Consider the following 19579-nt stretch of genomic DNA (forward strand, 5'->3'; position numbering starts at 1 on the left):
GTTTGAATCGTTGTTCTACCAATTTGCAATGTTATCCCAAAAGGGATCATTCAAAATGTTTCCATCAGCTCTCACAACAATCCTGCCACCTTCCCGTGCCAGATAGTGAATGACCTCGATATCTGTCTCTTTCAAGTAACTCTTGAGCTTATCATAATGCATCCCGACATCTTGAGGCCCATGACAATCGTCTGATAAAGTGAAGTGGCCGCCTTTTTCTTGGATGTACTAAAGTAACATGCATAAGTATTGACTGGCTTATATCGTCATCTGTCTTGATGAAAAAAAAATCACACAAGGAAAAAAAGGGCGAGTATTCTTTGCTAACCTTGATAACGTCGCGGCAAGGGTATGCATCTCGTAGGCCCTTCTTCCATGCTCTAGAATTGATTTCGAATATTCCGCCGTACCGAACGATGTAGTCGATATTTCGCTTGACCTTGTTCCAAATATCCGGCTGGCTCAATGTTTGCTGTTCTTCAGATGAAGCAAAGATGCGGACAAGATCAAAATGACCCACCACCTCGGGCTGAACGCGTACCAACATCTCGTACTGTTCGTCAAAGTAAGCGCTGAATAAGGATGCAATATCACCATATCGTTCGAGTGCAACTTTGTAGAGTTCGGGCGAAAAATCTATTGGTACACTGCCGACATGGTGCAAAGATCCAACGACATAGTCCACCTTGCTGCGTATTTCGCGAATATATTCTGCATATTGGGTGTGGATAAACTCAATCTCAGTACCCACAATGAGATCGATTTGACCACTGTACTTTTTAACGAGTTGACGTGCATGCGCGTGGAATTGTTCAAATTGCGTGTTTAAAGTTGCTGGTGTACACTTTGCCTATTTATTATCATTAACCCTCAAACGCGTTCAGTTTCCACGGCGTCAACTTTTTTTTCCAACTGTCAATGAGTTCATAATTGGGTCGTACCTCTATTTCTTCTGGATACAGCTCACTGTCGGCAAAACGAGGCATATGTTCGCTCAAGCCGTATGCATGAAAACCTTTGCGAATTGCTTCCTTGACAACGTCTTCTAGCAAGCCATAACCATGGTGACAGTATTGCCCGGAATGGCTGTGGTACGAATACGGCATGCCTTTTGTGATAGGAAAGAAGAGGAAAAAAAGATCAAAATAGAAGAAAATTCCGCCCTTTCACGGATTTGTTCCTGAGAATAACAGTGTCCCCCTTTGGTGTGCACCCATGCATCGCGCCGGTTCCCTCGCCTCTTTATCCATTTATTCTCTCACCCAAATTCATACCTTAAGCTTCCACATAGCGCAATGACCCACAGTTTATCGCGAACTGCATATACCGAAGGTATGATATTGTTCGATTTCTTCTAAGCTTATCAGTCAAGAATCAATGAATTATGCAAGCCGATATCTGACTTGTCTTTATGTTGTGCTTCCTTCTTTTCAGCTCTCAATGAACTCGACAACAAGCGGATCAAGTGTGTCAAACCTTTGATTCCTCCGCAGATCCTCATGGAGGACATTCCGTTGACACTGAGAGCGGCGCAGACTATTTTAGAAGGACGTGTGGCGTCAGAAAACGTGATTAAAGGCCAAGACGACCGACTATTGGCAGTGGTGGGTCCTTGCTCAATCCACGACGTAAAGTCAGCCAAGGAGTATGGCAAGTTCTTCTCTTTATTGCTCCTCGCAACTCTTTCTTTCCTTTATGCTGATGTATCTAAATAACTATAGCAACGCGGCTATTGGCGTATGCCAACCGAGCCAAAGATGATCTTTTAATTATCATGCGTGTCTATTTTGAAAAGCCGAGAACGACAGTGGGCTGGAAAAAATTGATCAATGATCCTTTCTTGGGCAACAGGTATGGACAGAACTTATCACACAGTATATGTTCGTTTATAGAAAAAGTGTGTAGATGATAACATAGGAATGTAGTTACGAAATCAACAAGGGACTCCGTATCGCACGTCAACTGTTATTGGACTTGGTCTGGCCTGTAAAGAGTTTTGGCACAGCTTGGTAGCAGCTGCGATGCACTATACGCAAGACAGAGCTTACGCACATTGTTTTAATTAGAGAACGAAATGGGCCTTCCGACGGGCTGTGAGTTTTTGGATAACGTTAGTTTTGGTTTGATGTGACATAGAAGAATAGATCCTCTATTTAGCTCATCTTTCCCGATTCATCATGTGCCATAGATCTCACCGCAATATACAGGCGACCTGGTTTCTTGGGGTGCAATTGGTGCAAGAACAACAGAGTCCCAAGTGCATCGCGAGCTCGCCTCTGGTCTTTCTTGTGCTGTTGGTTTCAAAAATGGTATGTATGTCCTAAACACTACATGCCGGGGTCATCCTGAAGTATATCAAGTAGATTATGTAGACTGACAAATATCTATATCAAAATTAGGCACTGATGGTAGCGTGACAGTTGCAATGGATGCAATCAAAGCAGCTAGCAATGGTCATCACTTTCTGTCAGTGACCAAACAGGGTTTGTCTGCAATTGGTATGAGTAGACTCTATTTCTCTGTATTTTTACTTAGCAGTAGTATGGTTGAAAGAGATTGTAGCAGTTCATATGTTTCATTGAACTTTACCTAGTTGAAACCGAGGGAAACAATGCGTGTCATATTATCCTTCGGGGCGGGCAGCTTGGTCCCAACTATGAGGCCGAACAAGTCAAACAGACGGCCCGAGCTTTGGAAAGAGCAAAACTCCCTTCCCGTATCATGGTCGATTGCAGTCATGGAAATAGCAATAAGGACCACAAGCGCCAATCGGTTGTTGCCTTATCAGTTGTAAGAATCGAACATATTTGCACCCTTATCTTTTACTGCAGTGGATATTAACAATTTGGCTTTGATCTGTAGGCTCAACAACTTGCACGGCCTCGAGCAACAGGTGACAACATTGTTGGTGTTATGATCGAATCCCATCTGGTAGAAGGACGTCAAGATATTCCTGCTGAAGGAGCCCATCGATTGACGTATGGCCAATCCATTACGGATGCCTGCATCTCTTGGGAAGACACTGTGAAGGTGTTGGATGAATTACGAGAAGGAGTGCGTGCAAGACGAGTGGCTAGGCTTGCTATTTAGGTCCGGACAAACCGATGTGTACATGTATGTTACTGTTGTTGTATGTGTAGTATTAATTAAAAATTGTCATTATAGTATTAATGAATAGGAATATGTACAATCGGTCAAAAGCTCATGACTCTTTTAAAGTATTGTTCACTTTCGATAAAGGACTCAGCAATTCTTCATCGTAATCCAACGCTTTAGCGAACTTCAATTTCCGTTTCTTACGAGGGGGTGCGGATGGCTCTACTTGCTTTTCGACATTGAGTGCCTCTTTCGCTCTTTTTGTGTCCTGCTCTTCTTCCTCTACTTCATCTTCTTGCTTTTGGGTATCTTCATCAACAACAATTGCAGGCATCTCGAGGTCTATCTGATATTCTAGTACGGGGGATTGATCTGCTCCAGTATTGTCGTTGTCTTCGCCGTCCTCGTTAGCTTTGTGCTTTGATGCTTCTGTTTCGCGATCAGGTATTGATACAGCTTCCTTTTGTCGCCCTCTCGGCTCTTGTTTTAAACTAGCTTCTTCGTCTGTTTGTGCCCCAGCGCTCTCTTTCTGTAAAATTGGCTCTTGGGAATTCTTTTTCGGTTTTCGAGTTGCCGTGCCCTTTGGCTTCTCGGTGTTAGCTATTGACGCGTCATCTGCCGGCTGAGGCTGCTTTTTCGACCGTTCTGGTCGTCCTTTGACTGGTGGCTCAGCTACGACTTTTGGTAACTCATTATCGTCCTCCTCCTCTTGATCTGTATTCGAAAGGGGCACATCGTAATATGACTTTTTTGTTTTTCGGGTCGTTCGTGAAGGTAAAACTCGTCGCTGAACGGATGGTTCTGGTTCGGAGTCTTCATCAATCTCGGCCACCGTTCTGCTCTTTTGCTCCCTCTGTATGGTATATATCCAGCAGAGACAAGGAAGCGAATATGAGTGATATCATTCAATACGGCTGTACTATCAAATATATTTTTTTACCTCTGCTTTTAAGGCTTTAAATTTCCATTCTTGAACAGCCCTTTCAGATTTTTCAAGTTTTTGAGCATAATCGTAGGCTTCTTGCCGATACTTTTCAAGCAATTTGTTTTGGTTTGCTGAGGGCGTTTTCTAGATGAACCAATTAATCAATAACGGACTCTTTGAGAAGCTAAAGAGAGGAGAGAAAAGATGCTTACTTTGAGCTGGATGATTTTACGCTGCAACGTTTCAATATACTTTTGTAGTTCCTCATTGTCGCTTTTGGCTTTCTGTATGATCTCTATGGAACGATCAAATTGCTCCTAAAATGAAATCAAACATGGTTTAGCCATTCAATCCGTAGAACATGCAATAGTAATATAACGAGATTATTTTCTACCTGCACTTCTTTATCGTGTTCTCTCCTATACTTGTCTAGCTCCTCACGGGCTTTTCGCTCTTCCTGTAGTTCGTGGATGAACCAATTAATCTATAACCGACTCTTTGAGGAGATAAAGAGAGAAGAGAAAAGACGCTTACTTTGAGCTGGTTGATTTCACGCTGCAATGTATCAATATAGTTTTGTAGTTCCTGTTTGTCGCCTTTGGCTTTCTGCATGATCTCTATTGAACGATCAAATTGCTCCTAAAATGAAAACAAACATGGTTTAGCCATCCATGCCGTACAGCATCCAATAGTGATATAACGAGATACCTGCACTTCTTTATCATGTTCTCTCATGTACTTGTCTAGCTCCTCACGGGCTTTTCGCTCCTCCTGTAGTTCGCGCTCTTTTGCCTCCTGCAACGAATTGTACATTTCTTCGCATTTTTGTATTCGCTCCTCATACATCTTTCGCTCTTGCACAAAGCCTGCTGATATGGTATCCTTCATTGCAATTTGTTCCTGCTTCTCAGCTTCAACCTTTTTCCTCTCAGTTAACAACTTCTGGTGAGCTTCTTCCTATTATAAGTCAAGAATATTAGTTTTAGAATACAAACGACGACAACATGTGTGGAAAAGGTAACTGCTCCGTACGTTGTCACGCTCTAGATCTTCCATTCGTGATGTCATGTTCTCTAGCTCGTTTTGCAAACCGAAGATTCTGCGCTTAGCTCGTGCTATGTTCGGAAAGAACAAATCATAATATCAGTTACGATGTCAGCCAAACGAATACTCTCCAGTTATTTAAGTTTATATTTTACCTAGCACTACTTTATGTTGTCGGATATCCTCAAGTAAGCAGACATTCTCATAATCGAGAGAGCTTGCTAGATATTTGGCGTTTTCAAAGTCGGATTCTCGATATTTATTTAGCTGGAACACGAGGAATCAATAAATTTAAAATAAGGTTACGCATAAAGAACAACAGATGACATAGAACAAAGTACAACACGCTCGTACATACCTTTTCATTCTCATCCGTCTTTTTCTGCAGTTCCTCAAGTCGTTCACTTTGTTGCTGGAATTCGTGATCTCGATCTTTAAGCTGCTGGCTAGTCTGTTGGAGCTTATGTTCAAGCTGGATTGCTTTTTGCTGTGCATAGGATGAAAACAGTTAAATTTCCCTTCCATTACACTTTCGAACCAACATTTATTTTTTCAATTACCATTTGCTCACTGTGTTCCTCCCTCAATGTTTGAATAGTCTGCTTCAAGACCCGCTTCTCGTTTAAAGCATGTGTGCTTTCCTGTTGCAGTTTTTGTGACAACTCCTGATAGTGTTTGATCCGTGTGTCTGGTTCGTTGCGTGCTGCAGTAGATCGAATTAGACGTAATTTTTGTGCAAAGCCAAGTGCATTCAGCGCAGCATTTAAAGTTTTCCCGGGGTATTCCTAAGAGAGAGAGAGAAAAGGAAATCAAAGACCTAATTAGTTTAGTAGCATGTTACATTTATCAGATCCTCCTTAAGTGTTCCCCACGTCTGCACGATGCATACGCAATATCCTTCTTACATCAAATTCCATAAAAACTGTGGTTTTATGCAGGCCGCAAAAGAAATTTCCAAGTAGCTTCGTCAATACAGATGTCTCAATGGGTATAGCTCCTTCAAATCTGGTTTCTGTAACTCTATCCACAGCGTCCGCTAAGCAGATACATTAGCGTTTACCGAAAATAAACATCCCTTACAAAAGCTACAAGCAATAACAACATACTCAATTTGGTGAACGAGTAGTGGATACTCGTTGAATCAGTCTGAACCGTTTGAGACCAGGGATGCAGTAGATCGACGATCAACAACGTGCCCTGAAAGGCGCACCCATCTGATAAGCGTAGTGCAAGGATCGATGGAAACTTGGACCCAAACTTGATCTTTTCCCATACAGCTTCTGCACACTTGACGCTTTTCATTCTCGCATCCAGTCCATGTTCCAATACTTCTGAATCTGTTTGTTTGTTTTTCGTTTTGTTTCAGTCTATACATCGTCCACATAACGTTCGATCGCGACACTCTCCAGTCTCTCACTCCCCTAATTACGCACATACACACGCAATGATAACTGTTACAGAGTTCTTGCTCTCTCCCTTACTTACTTTTCAACTCTCCCTGACTACGCAAATCATAGCAACCGTCATCGGTGATACCAAGGTAACTAAGGATCATGTAAATAACAGTAATTTTTAGTAACTTTTCTTTGATCATGCAGAAAGCACCAGCACGAACTTACGCGAATTTCATGTTTATCTTATTTAGGTCACGTCGTTGCTTCCGCTGATTGAAAGAATTTAGCCGTTCATCAAGGCGCGTAAGTAGGCGATGTATCGTGTCCTGTCTTTTGTCACTTGTTAATGAAAATTGACAAGGCTTCACTGTCCCTCATCGATGTCATCGTACCTTTTCCGAAAAGCGTCGGTAGAGCTATTATTGTTGTTTAAAAAAGCCTTATCAGAACTATTTCGATCATTAAAATCGAGCCTTTTCGCACAGAGCCTTTCATACCTGGTACTCATAAATACAGTTGCTGCATCATATCCTATACATGTTACAAAAAAAATCATTGTAAACAACTGTCTTTAAATCTTATCTATGATACTTCATATACCATCAAGTGTCCTGTCTATAGTTTGTTCAAACTCATTGTCGAAGTTGAAATCAGTTAGGCATCGAGAAAAACTGTACTCGTTTCTATAGTAATAAAGTCAGTTATCTACTTGAGTAGTTTTAACCGTGAAAAAAAGGAAAAACAAGTTTGCACTTTACGACTCGCGATTCAAAGATATGCCTATTAAAAAGGGTCACATTAACTTGTAGAAAAGTGGTGATTGTCTTACAATTTCTTTCTAGACCAGAGAAAAACGCGATCTTACCATCGGCATTTTCAAGAACCATGGCAGGCTCCTTGTCGTTGTTACTTGGTCTTATTCGTGGTCCAGAAAAATTATTGAAATCGTTTGCAGTTTGGACACGCGCAACTACTTGAATGCGCGAAAGCTCCATGACGAGGAGTGCAGAAAATACAAGCAAAGAGCAATCGCGACGATATTCAAAAGCGTACCTTTCCTTTTTTCCTAATGGGTGATAAACAAAGTCCGATAAATCGACCACCGTTGAGAACACACAAAACCTTACTGGCATAAAATTAAATATTGTACAGTTCTAGCTACCACTCAATCCCAGCCGTTACTTATTTTGATTAGTGTAACGAGAAAATAAGTGGATCAATGCAGCAAATGGGATCACACCTTACTGTCTGTTCCTTCTGCTGCAGGGCTATACAAAAAGAAACTTCGACGAGAACAGCTTGAAATAGCTCGTCATGTTGCTATAAAGCAATTGAATGACGCTGTAGCTACACGTTGATGATTTAAAGGATGGTAACATAATAGTGCTACTGATGACATGATGTTGAACAAAGAAAAGGCGAATATTCTTCTGCTGCTATCAGATGATTTGATAAATAGTAACAATGAACCAGTTAAAGGACGGCGCAGCATAAAGAAAAGCACCGAATCAATGCTAAGAGCAAATTAATGCAAGAATTATATGTATCCTTATCAGAGCTTCCCAAAAATAGATAACGTATTGTTTGTCGCTAAGTGGATGAAATTTATGGAAACAAAAGGGGGATGAGTAGCAGCCTGCTGGACTTTCCTTCTTTTATCATTCATTCTATAACCATGTAATCTCTCTTATCAAGATCATGCCTCTTCTGCTGTTTATAATTTGGCGCAACAACAAATCTGTAGTTTGTAGAGTACCTTACTCTACGTCGATGATACAACATACTCACCTCATCCTCTTGTACAATTTATCAGTAGGGAATGTGGCTTTTCTTTGTGTTGATGGAACGAAAAAAACGAAAAGTATAAGAAGAGATATACCATTAATAATAACACGCGGCCCAATGATTTGAGGTCAACGGTCTAGTCCGGCAGAATCTTTCTATCTTCCTACCTCATTATAGTAAACCTAGCTACTGCTTTACCTCATTATAGTAAACCTAGCTACTGCTTTACCTCATTATAGTAAACCTAGCTACTGCTTAGTGCCTGTCCACCACCAAGGTGTAATGAAATTTAGGCATGTAAATTGAGCTGTCTAGGCTAACTTCACCGATTTACTCTGCTTTTTTGTTTACACCATATTTCTCGTATGTCTATATAAAGAGAGCTTAACCCACCCGTTCTCGTTTCTTTCCTTACCACTCTTTTTCAATTGCTACCAACAGCCACTTCCTTATTGTTGTACAGCTAACAATAGCATCCGCAATGCTCCCTATCACTCGTTAAACAGCGGCGGTGCAGCAGTTCCTCGACCTATGGTGCTCATCCAAGACTAAAAGCCGCCAGCACTGTCCATTACTACATTAGTAGATTTGGCCAGCAGTACACCTTATCTATGATCAGGACTGAACAAACAAGTCATCTACTTTGTTTATTTCCTTATAAAAGCAAGAAGAAGGTCCCCTTCTTCCGATCACTGATGATATATTTCTCTTTTTTTTCTTTCTTCGTGATGTTTTACGCATCATGTCTCCCCTCTGTCCGTTTTTATTTTTTAGTTACCATGTAAAAACGATATACATTTGTCCTCTTACCAATAACTCGACCATAATGAAGATCAGCATATTCCAAAATTGCCCTATTATCTTCTCTTTTTTGTCCTATTCTATAAAGTCCCCCATCTTCTTCTCTCTATTATCCAAAATGATTTACTTCCTTACATCCTCATTTTCTTCTTACACAAAAAGGGAAAATATTCGGTGTGTAATGAGAGATTCAGAATTCGCTTATATACATAGCACCCTTATTTATATATACTATTATGCCCATCGCCCTCTTCTTTTTTTGTTAAATATCATACCTAGCGTGTATGATGGCCCTATCAGTAAAACACTTTTTTCTCTTTTTTTTCTGTGTCTTCTGTGTCCACCTCGTCGCTGTTATGAACATGTAGGCGTTTACATACGATATAGTTGTCATGCTGACCTTTTTATCTGTTGATGAAATCGATATGTAGTGATGCACTTGATGATATGCTTGTCAGCCGAAACCATATCACGAAACCAGTCAATCCATGTCGTTGCATTATCTCCTTTTCGTAAGTAGATGTGGCCCAGAAAAACGTGTTTGAATTCAATGTCATTCGACTACCTGTCTATATGCTTTCTTTAATTTCAAACTTGTAGCTACATGCTTGTCACAAGTGTGGGTTGATTCAGTCATGGTTGCCTTTTGCATATTACTTTTCAATAATTCGTTTGCATCTCTTTTTTTCTTTCTTTGAGAGTAAGGAAGACTGAACTAGCTTTTGCTCTCTATGTTTCTATTGCCAGGATGACTTTAGTTATATAATCTAGACATCCTGAATGCTGTTGTTTATTCGTTACCGCATCTGCAGGGTATTACAATGCTATCCAATCCATTGAGCGGAGTTGGGATCCAGGAAGCTTACTAGGGTGATGTTTATATCTTGGTTGACAGCACACAGTAGCACTCCAGCGTCTTGTATCAGGCTTGCCTTTTCTCTGGCGTTTTGAGCTTGCTATCGTATTGTTGTTCGTTTGGTAAGCATCAAGCTTAAGACACTGGGTTCATTTACTGAACAACTGCTCATGAGTTTGTTACATATAGAGTTTAAACAGACAAAGTACTGTAGTTAGAATTTGCCCAGAAAATATGAGGAACACTTTCCGGGAATCGCTATATTTCAAGATGTTCTTGATCCCGTATATATCCTAGCATGTGGAAGATGATAATGTTCCCGCTTACCATAAATATTGACCTTTGTCAGTAAACTTGACTCCAATAAGTCCTCTGCGTAGTATAACTCTCAAAGCGGTTCGAGTATAGTTGCAGCAGCACGTTGGCCAATGAAATCCAAATACCGGGCATTAAAAATCCACTGCCCGACATGAACAGGAACGCGCGTATGCGCATACATACAGCATACAGAGAGGGGAGGAGGCGACGATGGTCTTTCTATTCAACAACGGAAGAAAGAATATTCTCACTTCATTTTTTTTTCTCTCTTCTGTCACAGAGACTATATCATATAGAGTGCGAGGTGATCCCTTTTGTGACGAAAAGAGGTACACAAGCATTTCTGATATATAAGGAAAGCATAGGGTAACCAAAAAAAATTAGTCTGTGCTTTCGCTCAGGTTTGAAAGGGCACCAGACTCGCTGCCGACCAGATCCACATCGTGCTGCCTTTCCATCAATCCTGGATCTAGTAAGTGTATATGTAAACATTTTAAATCGTTGCTTGACTATACAGATATCACAACAATCCAACCTGGAAAACTGATTAATTAAACATGCTGCCAATATTGTTTATCAGCTCATTATAAATAAAAGTACAAGCCAGACTGCAAATATCACCGCAATGGTACTCAATTATTAAAAATATGTTGTATGGCATACGAAGATCATCTGTCCGAGATAATCCTGAACACCCCACGACTTCAATCTTTTTACTAGATCCTTCAATGATACGAAAAGCATTGATGCCTGCATTGGTGAGACTATAGATCCGTGAAACACGCAATAGCACCGAGCTTTCGTCTTGTTCAAAATGCTCAAGGACAGCACCAGTAACACCTTTCACGGCTGTCAGTTCCAGATTCAGTATTTTGGTTTCCTCAAGTCGTTGTGCCCACACAATCCATCCTGCCTCTGTGAGAAAGTCGTCGACACTATTACTGTACGGTGATGTGCGGGTTCAAGCTTAATCTCCTGACTAGTGGGTGCTGTGATGGTTCGCACAACTGCATTAGACCTTGGTTGTCGATGGGTATGTTCGTGAGACGCATTTTTCAAGCTGTTGCAAACGTCGAAGCGGAGTAAGATCGCAAAGAGGATTCTCGCTGAACATGTGAAGGAAATTTCGCAAGGAAAGTATACGGAGCCGTTGCAGCGTACCGATGGTTGCGATAATGCTGTTCAGATATTGCGTTATTCCAGCGCGATTTCCAACTTCCAAGATCTCATTTTGTTGCTGCATGAGCAAAATCTGGGACCAATCTTCGCTTGACATACCAGTGAATTGGTTGCGTGCCAAGACATCCCAGCAATGAATATCAGAAAGACCACAGGCGACCATACGTAAATGTTCTAGTATCGGCTGCGATTTTACTACTATCGGCATGATCCTCTCGTGTCCCTTGCCGTTGAATAGCAGTTCATAAGCCATACTGCCTTCCTCGCCATCATTCGATGCTTTCCTTTCAGTTACTTAATATAAGCACTCGTGCTTCTTGATAGTGAAATCCATCTGTCTGCTATGACTGGTTCGCTGCATTCCCACATAATGTAGCGTAATAGAGGGCACAGCTCATAAGCTGTATAGATGTTGGTTGGAGATACGTTGTTGAATCGTGAGTAAGGCGATAATATCAAGTACTTGATGTGGGAGCAACGCTGCAATAAGGGACGGATCCGGTATTTAAAACTGAGAACACCGTCCAGTCTTAAGAAGATAATGTTGTGTATCGGTGGCCTTTTGTGTCTGCTTCTGCCATCAACTTGTTCAAGAGTAGCGTCTGATAAGTTAGTGCGGCCATCAAACATCACTGAAAGATGCGTTAATGACGGCAAGAAGTCCAGTAGCATTGGCAGCGAGATATCGCAAGTGTGAAATGAAATCGTCAGAGCAGTTAGCGTATGCGAGAAATATCTGATGAATCCTGGCAGTAACGTGCTACTGTCGAAAATAGGTTGTAATTGTTTGCTATGCACATGGTTGCTGATGTCTTATTTTTTTTTATTGAAAACAAAGAAAAAGCTTTAGTATATCTTTTGCGCATAAGCAGTAGTAAGTACTACCGAATACGCGATCCTCAACGCAAAAAAAAAGAGTATCGTTTTACTTCACCAAGGAAGCGATTGCTGTATCTTCGCCAAGCAAGTCGTTCCAGTACTTTATACGTGGCTTGAGATTTGATGTATACTAATTCGACTTGTTGTCCCAAACATTGAAGCATCGCGTCGCTCCTTTTGTTCCATGCATCAGGCGAGATTCCCACCAGTGTCCACAGGGCTGTCTGGTAAGTGGGGATCGCGTATAACCAGCGGCGACATACTTTCACACATTCGACACAGCCCGCTGTCCGATAAACGAGAAGATGTACTGAATGATTCGGGAGGCAAAATCGAGATCAAATCAGTCATATTACGTGTATGTGAAAGGGGACGCGCGAAAAGAAATTTGGCACGAGGCTTTTAATCGAACAAAGCCTGTATAACATAATCCGGACTCGTGAAATAATATGTCCGACAAAGGAAAAGCAAGTCGAACCAGGTAGCTCACCTGAATTTTATTTGGAAAAGGGGGACCCTGAAGATTGATCTATTGTAACCACCAGTAACTTCATTAAATCTATGCTATCATAGCGATACGCAGATACACATTAGAACAGGCTCTTTCTAAAACCATCGACTTCTCGATACGAAGGAAAAGGCTTCAATCAATACTCGGGTTTATTGTTTGCGAGCCGCAAAAGTCATATATTAGTAACAATCGCTTGGCCTGGAAAACACAGCATCCCTGTGTGTGTGGGTGCGTGCATGTTTTGGTAGAGCAAATATATCATATCTTCAACAGGTCCCCCTGATATCTTTGGTGAGCGATCATCACTTTCAAATAGGTAACGCATACCTTGAAAATATGTAACGAAGTAAAGTTAAATAAGAAAAGGAAGAGAGAAGTGAAGGTGTAAGGGGAGGGAAAGAGCTGTTACAAGAATCACGCTTTAAAGCAGGCACATCGGAAAGATTAGTGCAAGCTTTTCGATCCAGGTGAAACCCAAAATGATAAGAAAATTGTGTTGTGATAAGCTACGTGCAGGAAGAGTGAGAGAGACGAACAGCTGAAAAAAAAAAACATTCCAATTTTTTACAGATCTGACAATTATACAGGTCTGCTGGCGTATGCTCTGGCGTTGCCTCTTATAAAATAACCGACCATATCCTCGATAACAATTTTTTTCTTGACAATTGCTTTGGCAATTTAGGCGAACACAGAAAGTGAAAAAGAGTGCCAAAGCATTGTGATCGTGTTACTTTCGGCTACGATACAGAGCCACTGTCACTGTTCCCCGCTTTGTTTAGCACGGAGCTGTGAATGGATGGAGGGGGGAGTAATTAGCTTTTTGTTCGCGAAAAAAGAAAAAGGAACTTGTCGTGCACATAAAAAAAAGGCGAGGCAAAAGCGGTAAAACGCTTATGCGGAAAGTGCGAAAAAGAAAAAATATTTTTATTTTGTTTATCATTTTCTTATTTGTGTGTAATAAATTATAAAAAAAAGTTCGTTTCAATTATCCCAACATATACCGTTGGCATCACATGCACCCGAAGGTTCACGATCGGCTGCCGGAGTATATGACCACATTCCCACTGGTATATATTGCAAATTTTCTTCAGGGCGGACCACTGAATCTGCCGATCATCAAAAGAATTATGACAATAGCCAGCACAAGCAATGACCCGATCATGGCACAGAGCAGTGCATCTGTACTACAGACCAAAGCTGTACCAAAACGAACTGAAGAGAAGAGAAAAAAGAAAGGCGAAATTGCTCGCTTTATATAGACATTTTTCTCGTTCGGGACTTCAAATCCCCGTGAATTCTCATTGGCCCAGATAACGGGTTGCGTATCAACTTGTGGGCTGCCTACTATGGCATAACAAAAGATACAGCACCAAAGGAAATGAAAGGAGGAGTGGTACCTGATGGTCAAGTAGACAAGCGTGCTTCGGCGGTAGTGGTACGTGTCTCTCACCATGGGCTGCTGTACCTCCGATGCTGTCGCCGCTTGGTTGTGAGGGGGTCCGTGCACGGCACCGTGTCAAGCGAAAACAAAGACACGAATGTGAATGAGCATGTAGATTCACGGAAGAAATGCTTTTCTGTGAGCAATCAAATGGCAATACAGGAGTGATTGACAAGGTAAACAACTAAACAGGTTCTACGGCATCAGTTGTTCCTGATCCAGCATTAGTAAACGTTAAGAACACGATCCTCCCAGCAGCCAGTTTCTATTCTTCACCCAACAAGGTAAACAGCATGAGTATAGAGCGTAGTCCACAGACTATTCCATTTGATTAGTATCTTTTGATTGCATGTGCTGTGTGCGGGAATAGATACAGCACACACTTGACTCCAACGCTGCAGTATATAAAAAAAGATCGTTATCTTTTACTGTGAAGCGTGCTTGTCTACTGTTGCTTTATAATTTTCGCCATCCGCCAACAGTTCTCTGAACTACGCCGTGTAACCTCCCTCCATCCATTCCGAATTCATACTCTATCCAAGTATGTATGTGCTGCCGCAGATAAGCTGTCCGCTCATGGTAAGTATACGCTGCCGCTAGTGAAACTGACTCACCCTTCATTGATTTTCATTGCTGCTGATAAAGTTAATCGGTTCGTTTGTTTTTGTGCGGGTTCTACGTTTTTTTTAGCAGCTTTCAAGATCCATTGGGACGATCAGAAGAATAACACCATAAACGATGACTTCCTACTGTACATCTTTTGACCCTTTTGCGCGTAACTCGTTGCTCCATTGATCACCTTGTTCACCCGCCATTCCTTTGTGCACTTTGAGTACCAAGTAAATTGGCCAAATCGTTGCGTAACAATGCGCTTTCACTCTACGGAGTTTTCGTTTCAAGGGAAAGCTGTTGGAACGTTCGAGGTTTGACACACGCATCACTTGTCACTATTCAAAGAAGAAAGATCTGTGTTGCGCTCTTCCTGAGCTCCTCGTTCCTAGACTACCTTTGCTTCCTGCTGACTCACGTCAGTACAGTACAAGGGGAAAATATTAGTTTCTCCAAAAGAATGATACTTTAGAAATTATCAACACCAACAATTTGCTCGATCCCAGCTGTCCGAGATTTGCTCTAAACAGGACACCATCTACTATTAACAATATATATACAATGATAGAACGATAATTTTTTTCCACCCCAAAAGCGTTTTTGAGCTATGTGTATAAAGATGTAATAAGACATTTAGATACTATTTTTCACTATATCAACAAGGCAAGACATCATTTCAAAAAATAAGGAAAAAAGCTGCAAAGAACATCCTCTTTAACTAAACGTAACCGCCGCAACGTAATTAATTAGACCAGTTCTCGAACTTTCTTGAAAAGAGTTACTTTGGAGGTTGCTGGTCATCATCCGAGTGGGATTACCGGCTCTATCATATTTTGAAGCTCATACACAGATACCCTGGCATTCATCTGATATACTGCTATTCATCAGACATTTTGATGATTCTCCAGATCCATGCAGTGGATTACCTTGTTCAGCTCGCCGGGGAAATAGGCTACCGCCAATGGAATTTCGACACGGATTGGCCCCATTGCCTTTTCGTGAACGCCTCATAATACAGTCGTGTGGATGACGACATGGTGTTGGTAAAGGTAATAGATGGTAAGTTCCGTCAGGAACTCATCGGCAGTGATATTCTCAGGCAGAGCCTCAGTATCTTGTCTGTCAGCAGGATGAAACGTCCAATTATGTAACTTTTCGAGCATTCAGGCTACACAAAAAAAAAGTCAAGTTCGAGAGAAAAAAAGGGACCCTTGCGATCTGACCATACCTAAAAGTGCCACTGGGCTATCTACCAAACCAAATACAGGTGTATGAGTACGCGTTCCCTGGATGGCACGGTATCTAGCCTCCCTGTCATTCTCAACGTCTGCAAACGATTTGCCTTTTATTTTGGTGCTATCACGACCATAAACTGTATCGTATCCAAGCGCCAAGCTTGAGCACTTTGATTGGATGGTTCCACAGATTCGACAGTGTCGGGAGAGGCGGTACAACCATTGGTTAGACGGTATGGAATCCCTTGCGTTGAGTCGCTCGGCTCTGCGCGATCCATTTGCCAATCATGAAAACCCAATCCTACCCAGCGATCACTTTGTTCAAATGAGTTTAGTGAAATCCCAGCTGATCCCTTTAGCGACGACTTATATGGTGGGCTGTTGCAAACCAGACATTAAGGAAGATATGACAGAAGGGTGCGCACTGTTGAAATTGTCAAGAGCCGTTATGGGGATACCAACGACAGCTGCTCCACAAATTTTCTTGCAACCTCTATGCTCAAGTCTTGGTTATCGATATGAACCATTACTTCACCATGACTCTCGCACTATATAGTCTGGCACATAGCAACCACTGATATACGATAAAGGCGTGGAATGTTACACGGTGCTTTTGTGTTTTAAATTTATTAATTTAAAAGCTTTTCGATATGATAAATGAACAAAAAAAGGTGGTAATATCGCGATCCCGCCAGTGCCGGATGTGGTTGAATGTAACGGCACTGCAGTGGTTGAGTGAGAGTAGGGGACGGGTTTTCTTAATTAGTTTCGGGGAAGGATTTTTCTTTGCTAATGTCGTAATGGACAGTTCTTGCTTATTACAAGTAAGTTTACGGGCTTCGACTTTATGCTTCGTTTCATTCCCCGTCTGACGTTTTTTGGTAAAATTGTTGCGCGGATAAGTATGTAGAAAGCGAGGGAGAGAGAGGCAAGAGATAAACCAAAGTGTAGTAAGGATACCCTTAGGACCGACGGAGACGAGCCAGTGCAGAAATGTTACGCCAGAGAGTGGCGCTGCTAAGTCAAGTTGAAATTAGTCTATGGCTCGATACAACATAGCGATGCTTTTATCTGGGGATTTACGAATGACTCACATATTTGGGGTGGACCGACTGCTGTTTCTATAACCTTTTAATGCAGGCTCAAAACAAATGTTACTGGCATTAGCAAACATATAATAACCATGACTTTTGTACAAAAGGAAGAACGTGGCTGACTATAGATACCTTTGCAGAATACAGCATGTCATCCTGATGGCCCAGACGGCAGCCTTGGCTAGCAGAACCGTTGTTCGAACCGTGAGCTTGGTAATGAGAAACACGGTCCTCATCAACGATACTGCCGCCTTCAGAACCAAGGCCGCCGTCTCCACAACCGAGACCGCCGCGCTTATGATCAATGCTAGATCATCAGCAGCGAGCTCAATAGCGGCCTGGTTGTGGTTGTCGTCCTTGGTGGTGGCGATGGAGGCAGAAGAGGCAGAAGAGGCAGAGGAGGCAGAGGAGGCAGAGGAGGCAGAAGAGGAGGAGGCGGAGGCGGAGGAAAGAATACTGGCGAACCATCGGAACGCAGTTTGCAGTGCCGAGGCAGCTGCAGGCAGAATTGATTTTAGAGATGCATTTCTGTTGTGTGTGTGTGCGTGTGTGTAAAAAACGAGAAGTAGTAGTGGTTGAAGAGTAAAGAGATATCCAGGATCGAACGAAGCTTGGTATTTATAATGCTAGAACAAACCCTTAATCAATCCATCCATCCGCAACAGCTGATCAAGCACCTTTTGCACACTCAACTTATGTATCATTCTTGTATCATCATTACTACTTCTACTTCACCCGAGGGTTTTTCTGACATTTAACCTTGTTCTTGTCCGGTCTCCCTTGTCATTACTCCTGTGTAATTTCTTGTGACAGAGCATCGGGAAGATAGATCAACAATGGAGGATCTGCTTTCAGAAATAGCAGGAACCCCACAGAGAAAAGTAGAGAGATTATTTGGCAGGTTGGAAGCATGTGTCGCTTCACTGAGGGTTTCTTTTCCTCTTTATATACATCTATTACGATTAATAACATCTGCATCGGCACTACTTTTGGAGCCGTTCCCCTACAACCACAAGATATCATATATCAGCATTTAGCAACATCATAATCACATGTTGTTTTCGAAAAAAAAGAGCAGCAATGACAGGAGCTCCTTAGCAAGATATGCCGTTTGATCCTTGACGCATCATAAATCCTTGTCTTCTGATGTGCTGATTAATGGCCGTCCAACTTTTGCACTGGTTGTCTCCTTGTTTCTTTCACGATACTTTCGTCCATGTATTCCCTTTCTCTATGTCCTGACTTCCATCCCAGCTCTTTCCAAGCAGCAAGAACACTGCTATCATATAGGCTTAAACCATGCGGTATGTACAGTATACTCTGATCTACTCGGTGGTAATGTGATAATCACAGTTTATAAATCATTCTTGTCGGAACGACGGCCACATTATAATTGTTAACTTGCGTAACAGGATTGGGTCCACTACTTGCACAGTAACACAGTAAATGATATATTAGAAAACCAGAGCGATACTAGCTTGAATTTACGAGGATGCAGTTTCTTAATTCTCTTACTTGTATATAATTATCTTTGCAATCCTACTTTCTTGAGCTTGTTAAAAGAGTTGAAGAAATCGAACATAGCATCAATATGGAGAAGTCTTTAAAGTTCCACTTCTTTATAAAAGACAGATTGAACATCTAAGCAGTTTGAATACTTTTGACGAGGAAAAGCTCCAAGATGGCAATTGCCTTTGAACACAATCCGTGCTGTGGGCAGTAGCGCATCCATACGACCTTAGATATGCTTTCAGAAGATAACAACACTAGTTCTAGTCACTCACTGACAATAACAGACTCTCGTTGGTAACTGTTAGGAAAGAAGCCCTAAGAGGAAAATTCTTTGGATCCTGAAAGCTATATATACTAACGCATTTCATTCATCCTCATAGACGAGCAAGAAGTGTAAACAACGTCAGTTCATGTCAACAAATTCTATCTATGTGCATGCCATTTGATTATAACGGCTCCCGTCTATTTGCACTTCAACTGTGGATCCCTTCTTTTCTTTGAGAAATGATAAATGTTATAGGTTAATGCTATGTTCTTTAACTTACACGTACTCGGCTACTGCGGAGATGTTGCTGAAATTAGAAGCGCGGGAAAACATGAGCCCATCCAAGAGCCCTGTTTGAATTACTGTGAAGCATTACACTAACTTTTCACTGTTCGTTTATTGTTGGTTTCCTTGAATAAGGAACGTCTCGTAGCGATATATAGAAGTGATGTAAAAAAAATCTACAGTGTATGTTCACTTTTATTCGGATTCTTCCTGATCAATTTATCATGCATCCTTGAGCAGATAATACTGATTGACGGCTAACGAATTCCCTACATTCATATCATGATAACTCTTTCTTGAACGTTTATTATGTGTTGCTTCTATCTTTAAAAAAGCGCTTTTCTTCTTTT

The 19579-nt window shown here is 41.5% G+C and overlaps 4 protein-coding genes across 4 annotated transcripts; 1 reads left to right on the forward strand and 3 right to left on the reverse strand.

The window, feature by feature from the left end:
- Positions 1-15: 15 nt before the first annotated feature.
- On the reverse strand, positions 16-1106 carry BDB00DRAFT_884357 (Polymerase/histidinol phosphatase-like protein; the record flags this gene model as incomplete). The annotated part of the gene is made up of 3 exons (XM_053128320.1): positions 16-228; positions 329-850; positions 942-1106. 3 exons carry the CDS (start codon positions 1104-1106, stop codon positions 16-18), a joined length of 900 nt encoding a protein of 299 aa, XP_052976074.1.
- A 189-nt stretch (positions 1107-1295) lies between these two features.
- Positions 1296-3090, forward strand: BDB00DRAFT_884358 (3-deoxy-7-phosphoheptulonate synthase; the record flags this gene model as incomplete). The annotated part of the gene is made up of 8 exons (XM_053128321.1): positions 1296-1332; positions 1435-1650; positions 1722-1874; positions 2067-2110; positions 2189-2309; positions 2400-2498; positions 2594-2790; positions 2863-3090. The coding sequence occupies 8 exons, from the start codon at positions 1296-1298 to the stop codon at positions 3088-3090; spliced, it is 1095 nt and encodes a 364-aa protein (XP_052976075.1).
- Positions 3091-10599: 7509 nt separating this feature from the next.
- BDB00DRAFT_875909 (uncharacterized protein) lies at positions 10600-11651 on the reverse strand (the record flags this gene model as incomplete). Its single annotated transcript, XM_053127419.1, has 3 exons — positions 10600-10688; positions 10883-11132; positions 11238-11651. The coding sequence occupies 3 exons, from the start codon at positions 11649-11651 to the stop codon at positions 10600-10602; spliced, it is 753 nt and encodes a 250-aa protein (XP_052976076.1).
- A 5168-nt stretch (positions 11652-16819) lies between these two features.
- BDB00DRAFT_919255 (uncharacterized protein) lies at positions 16820-18079 on the reverse strand (the record flags this gene model as incomplete). The annotated part of the gene is made up of 3 exons (XM_053128736.1): positions 16820-17090; positions 17300-17695; positions 17958-18079. 3 exons carry the CDS (start codon positions 18077-18079, stop codon positions 17036-17038), a joined length of 573 nt encoding a protein of 190 aa, XP_052976077.1. The 3' UTR covers positions 16820-17035.
- Positions 18080-19579: the final 1500 nt, after the last annotated feature.

Source organism: Zychaea mexicana (assembly GCF_025766255.1).
Source record: "Zychaea mexicana strain RSA 1403 chromosome Unknown BDB00scaffold_80, whole genome shotgun sequence".
NCBI classification, from domain to species: Eukaryota; Fungi; Mucoromycota; class Mucoromycetes; order Mucorales; family Lichtheimiaceae; genus Zychaea; species Zychaea mexicana.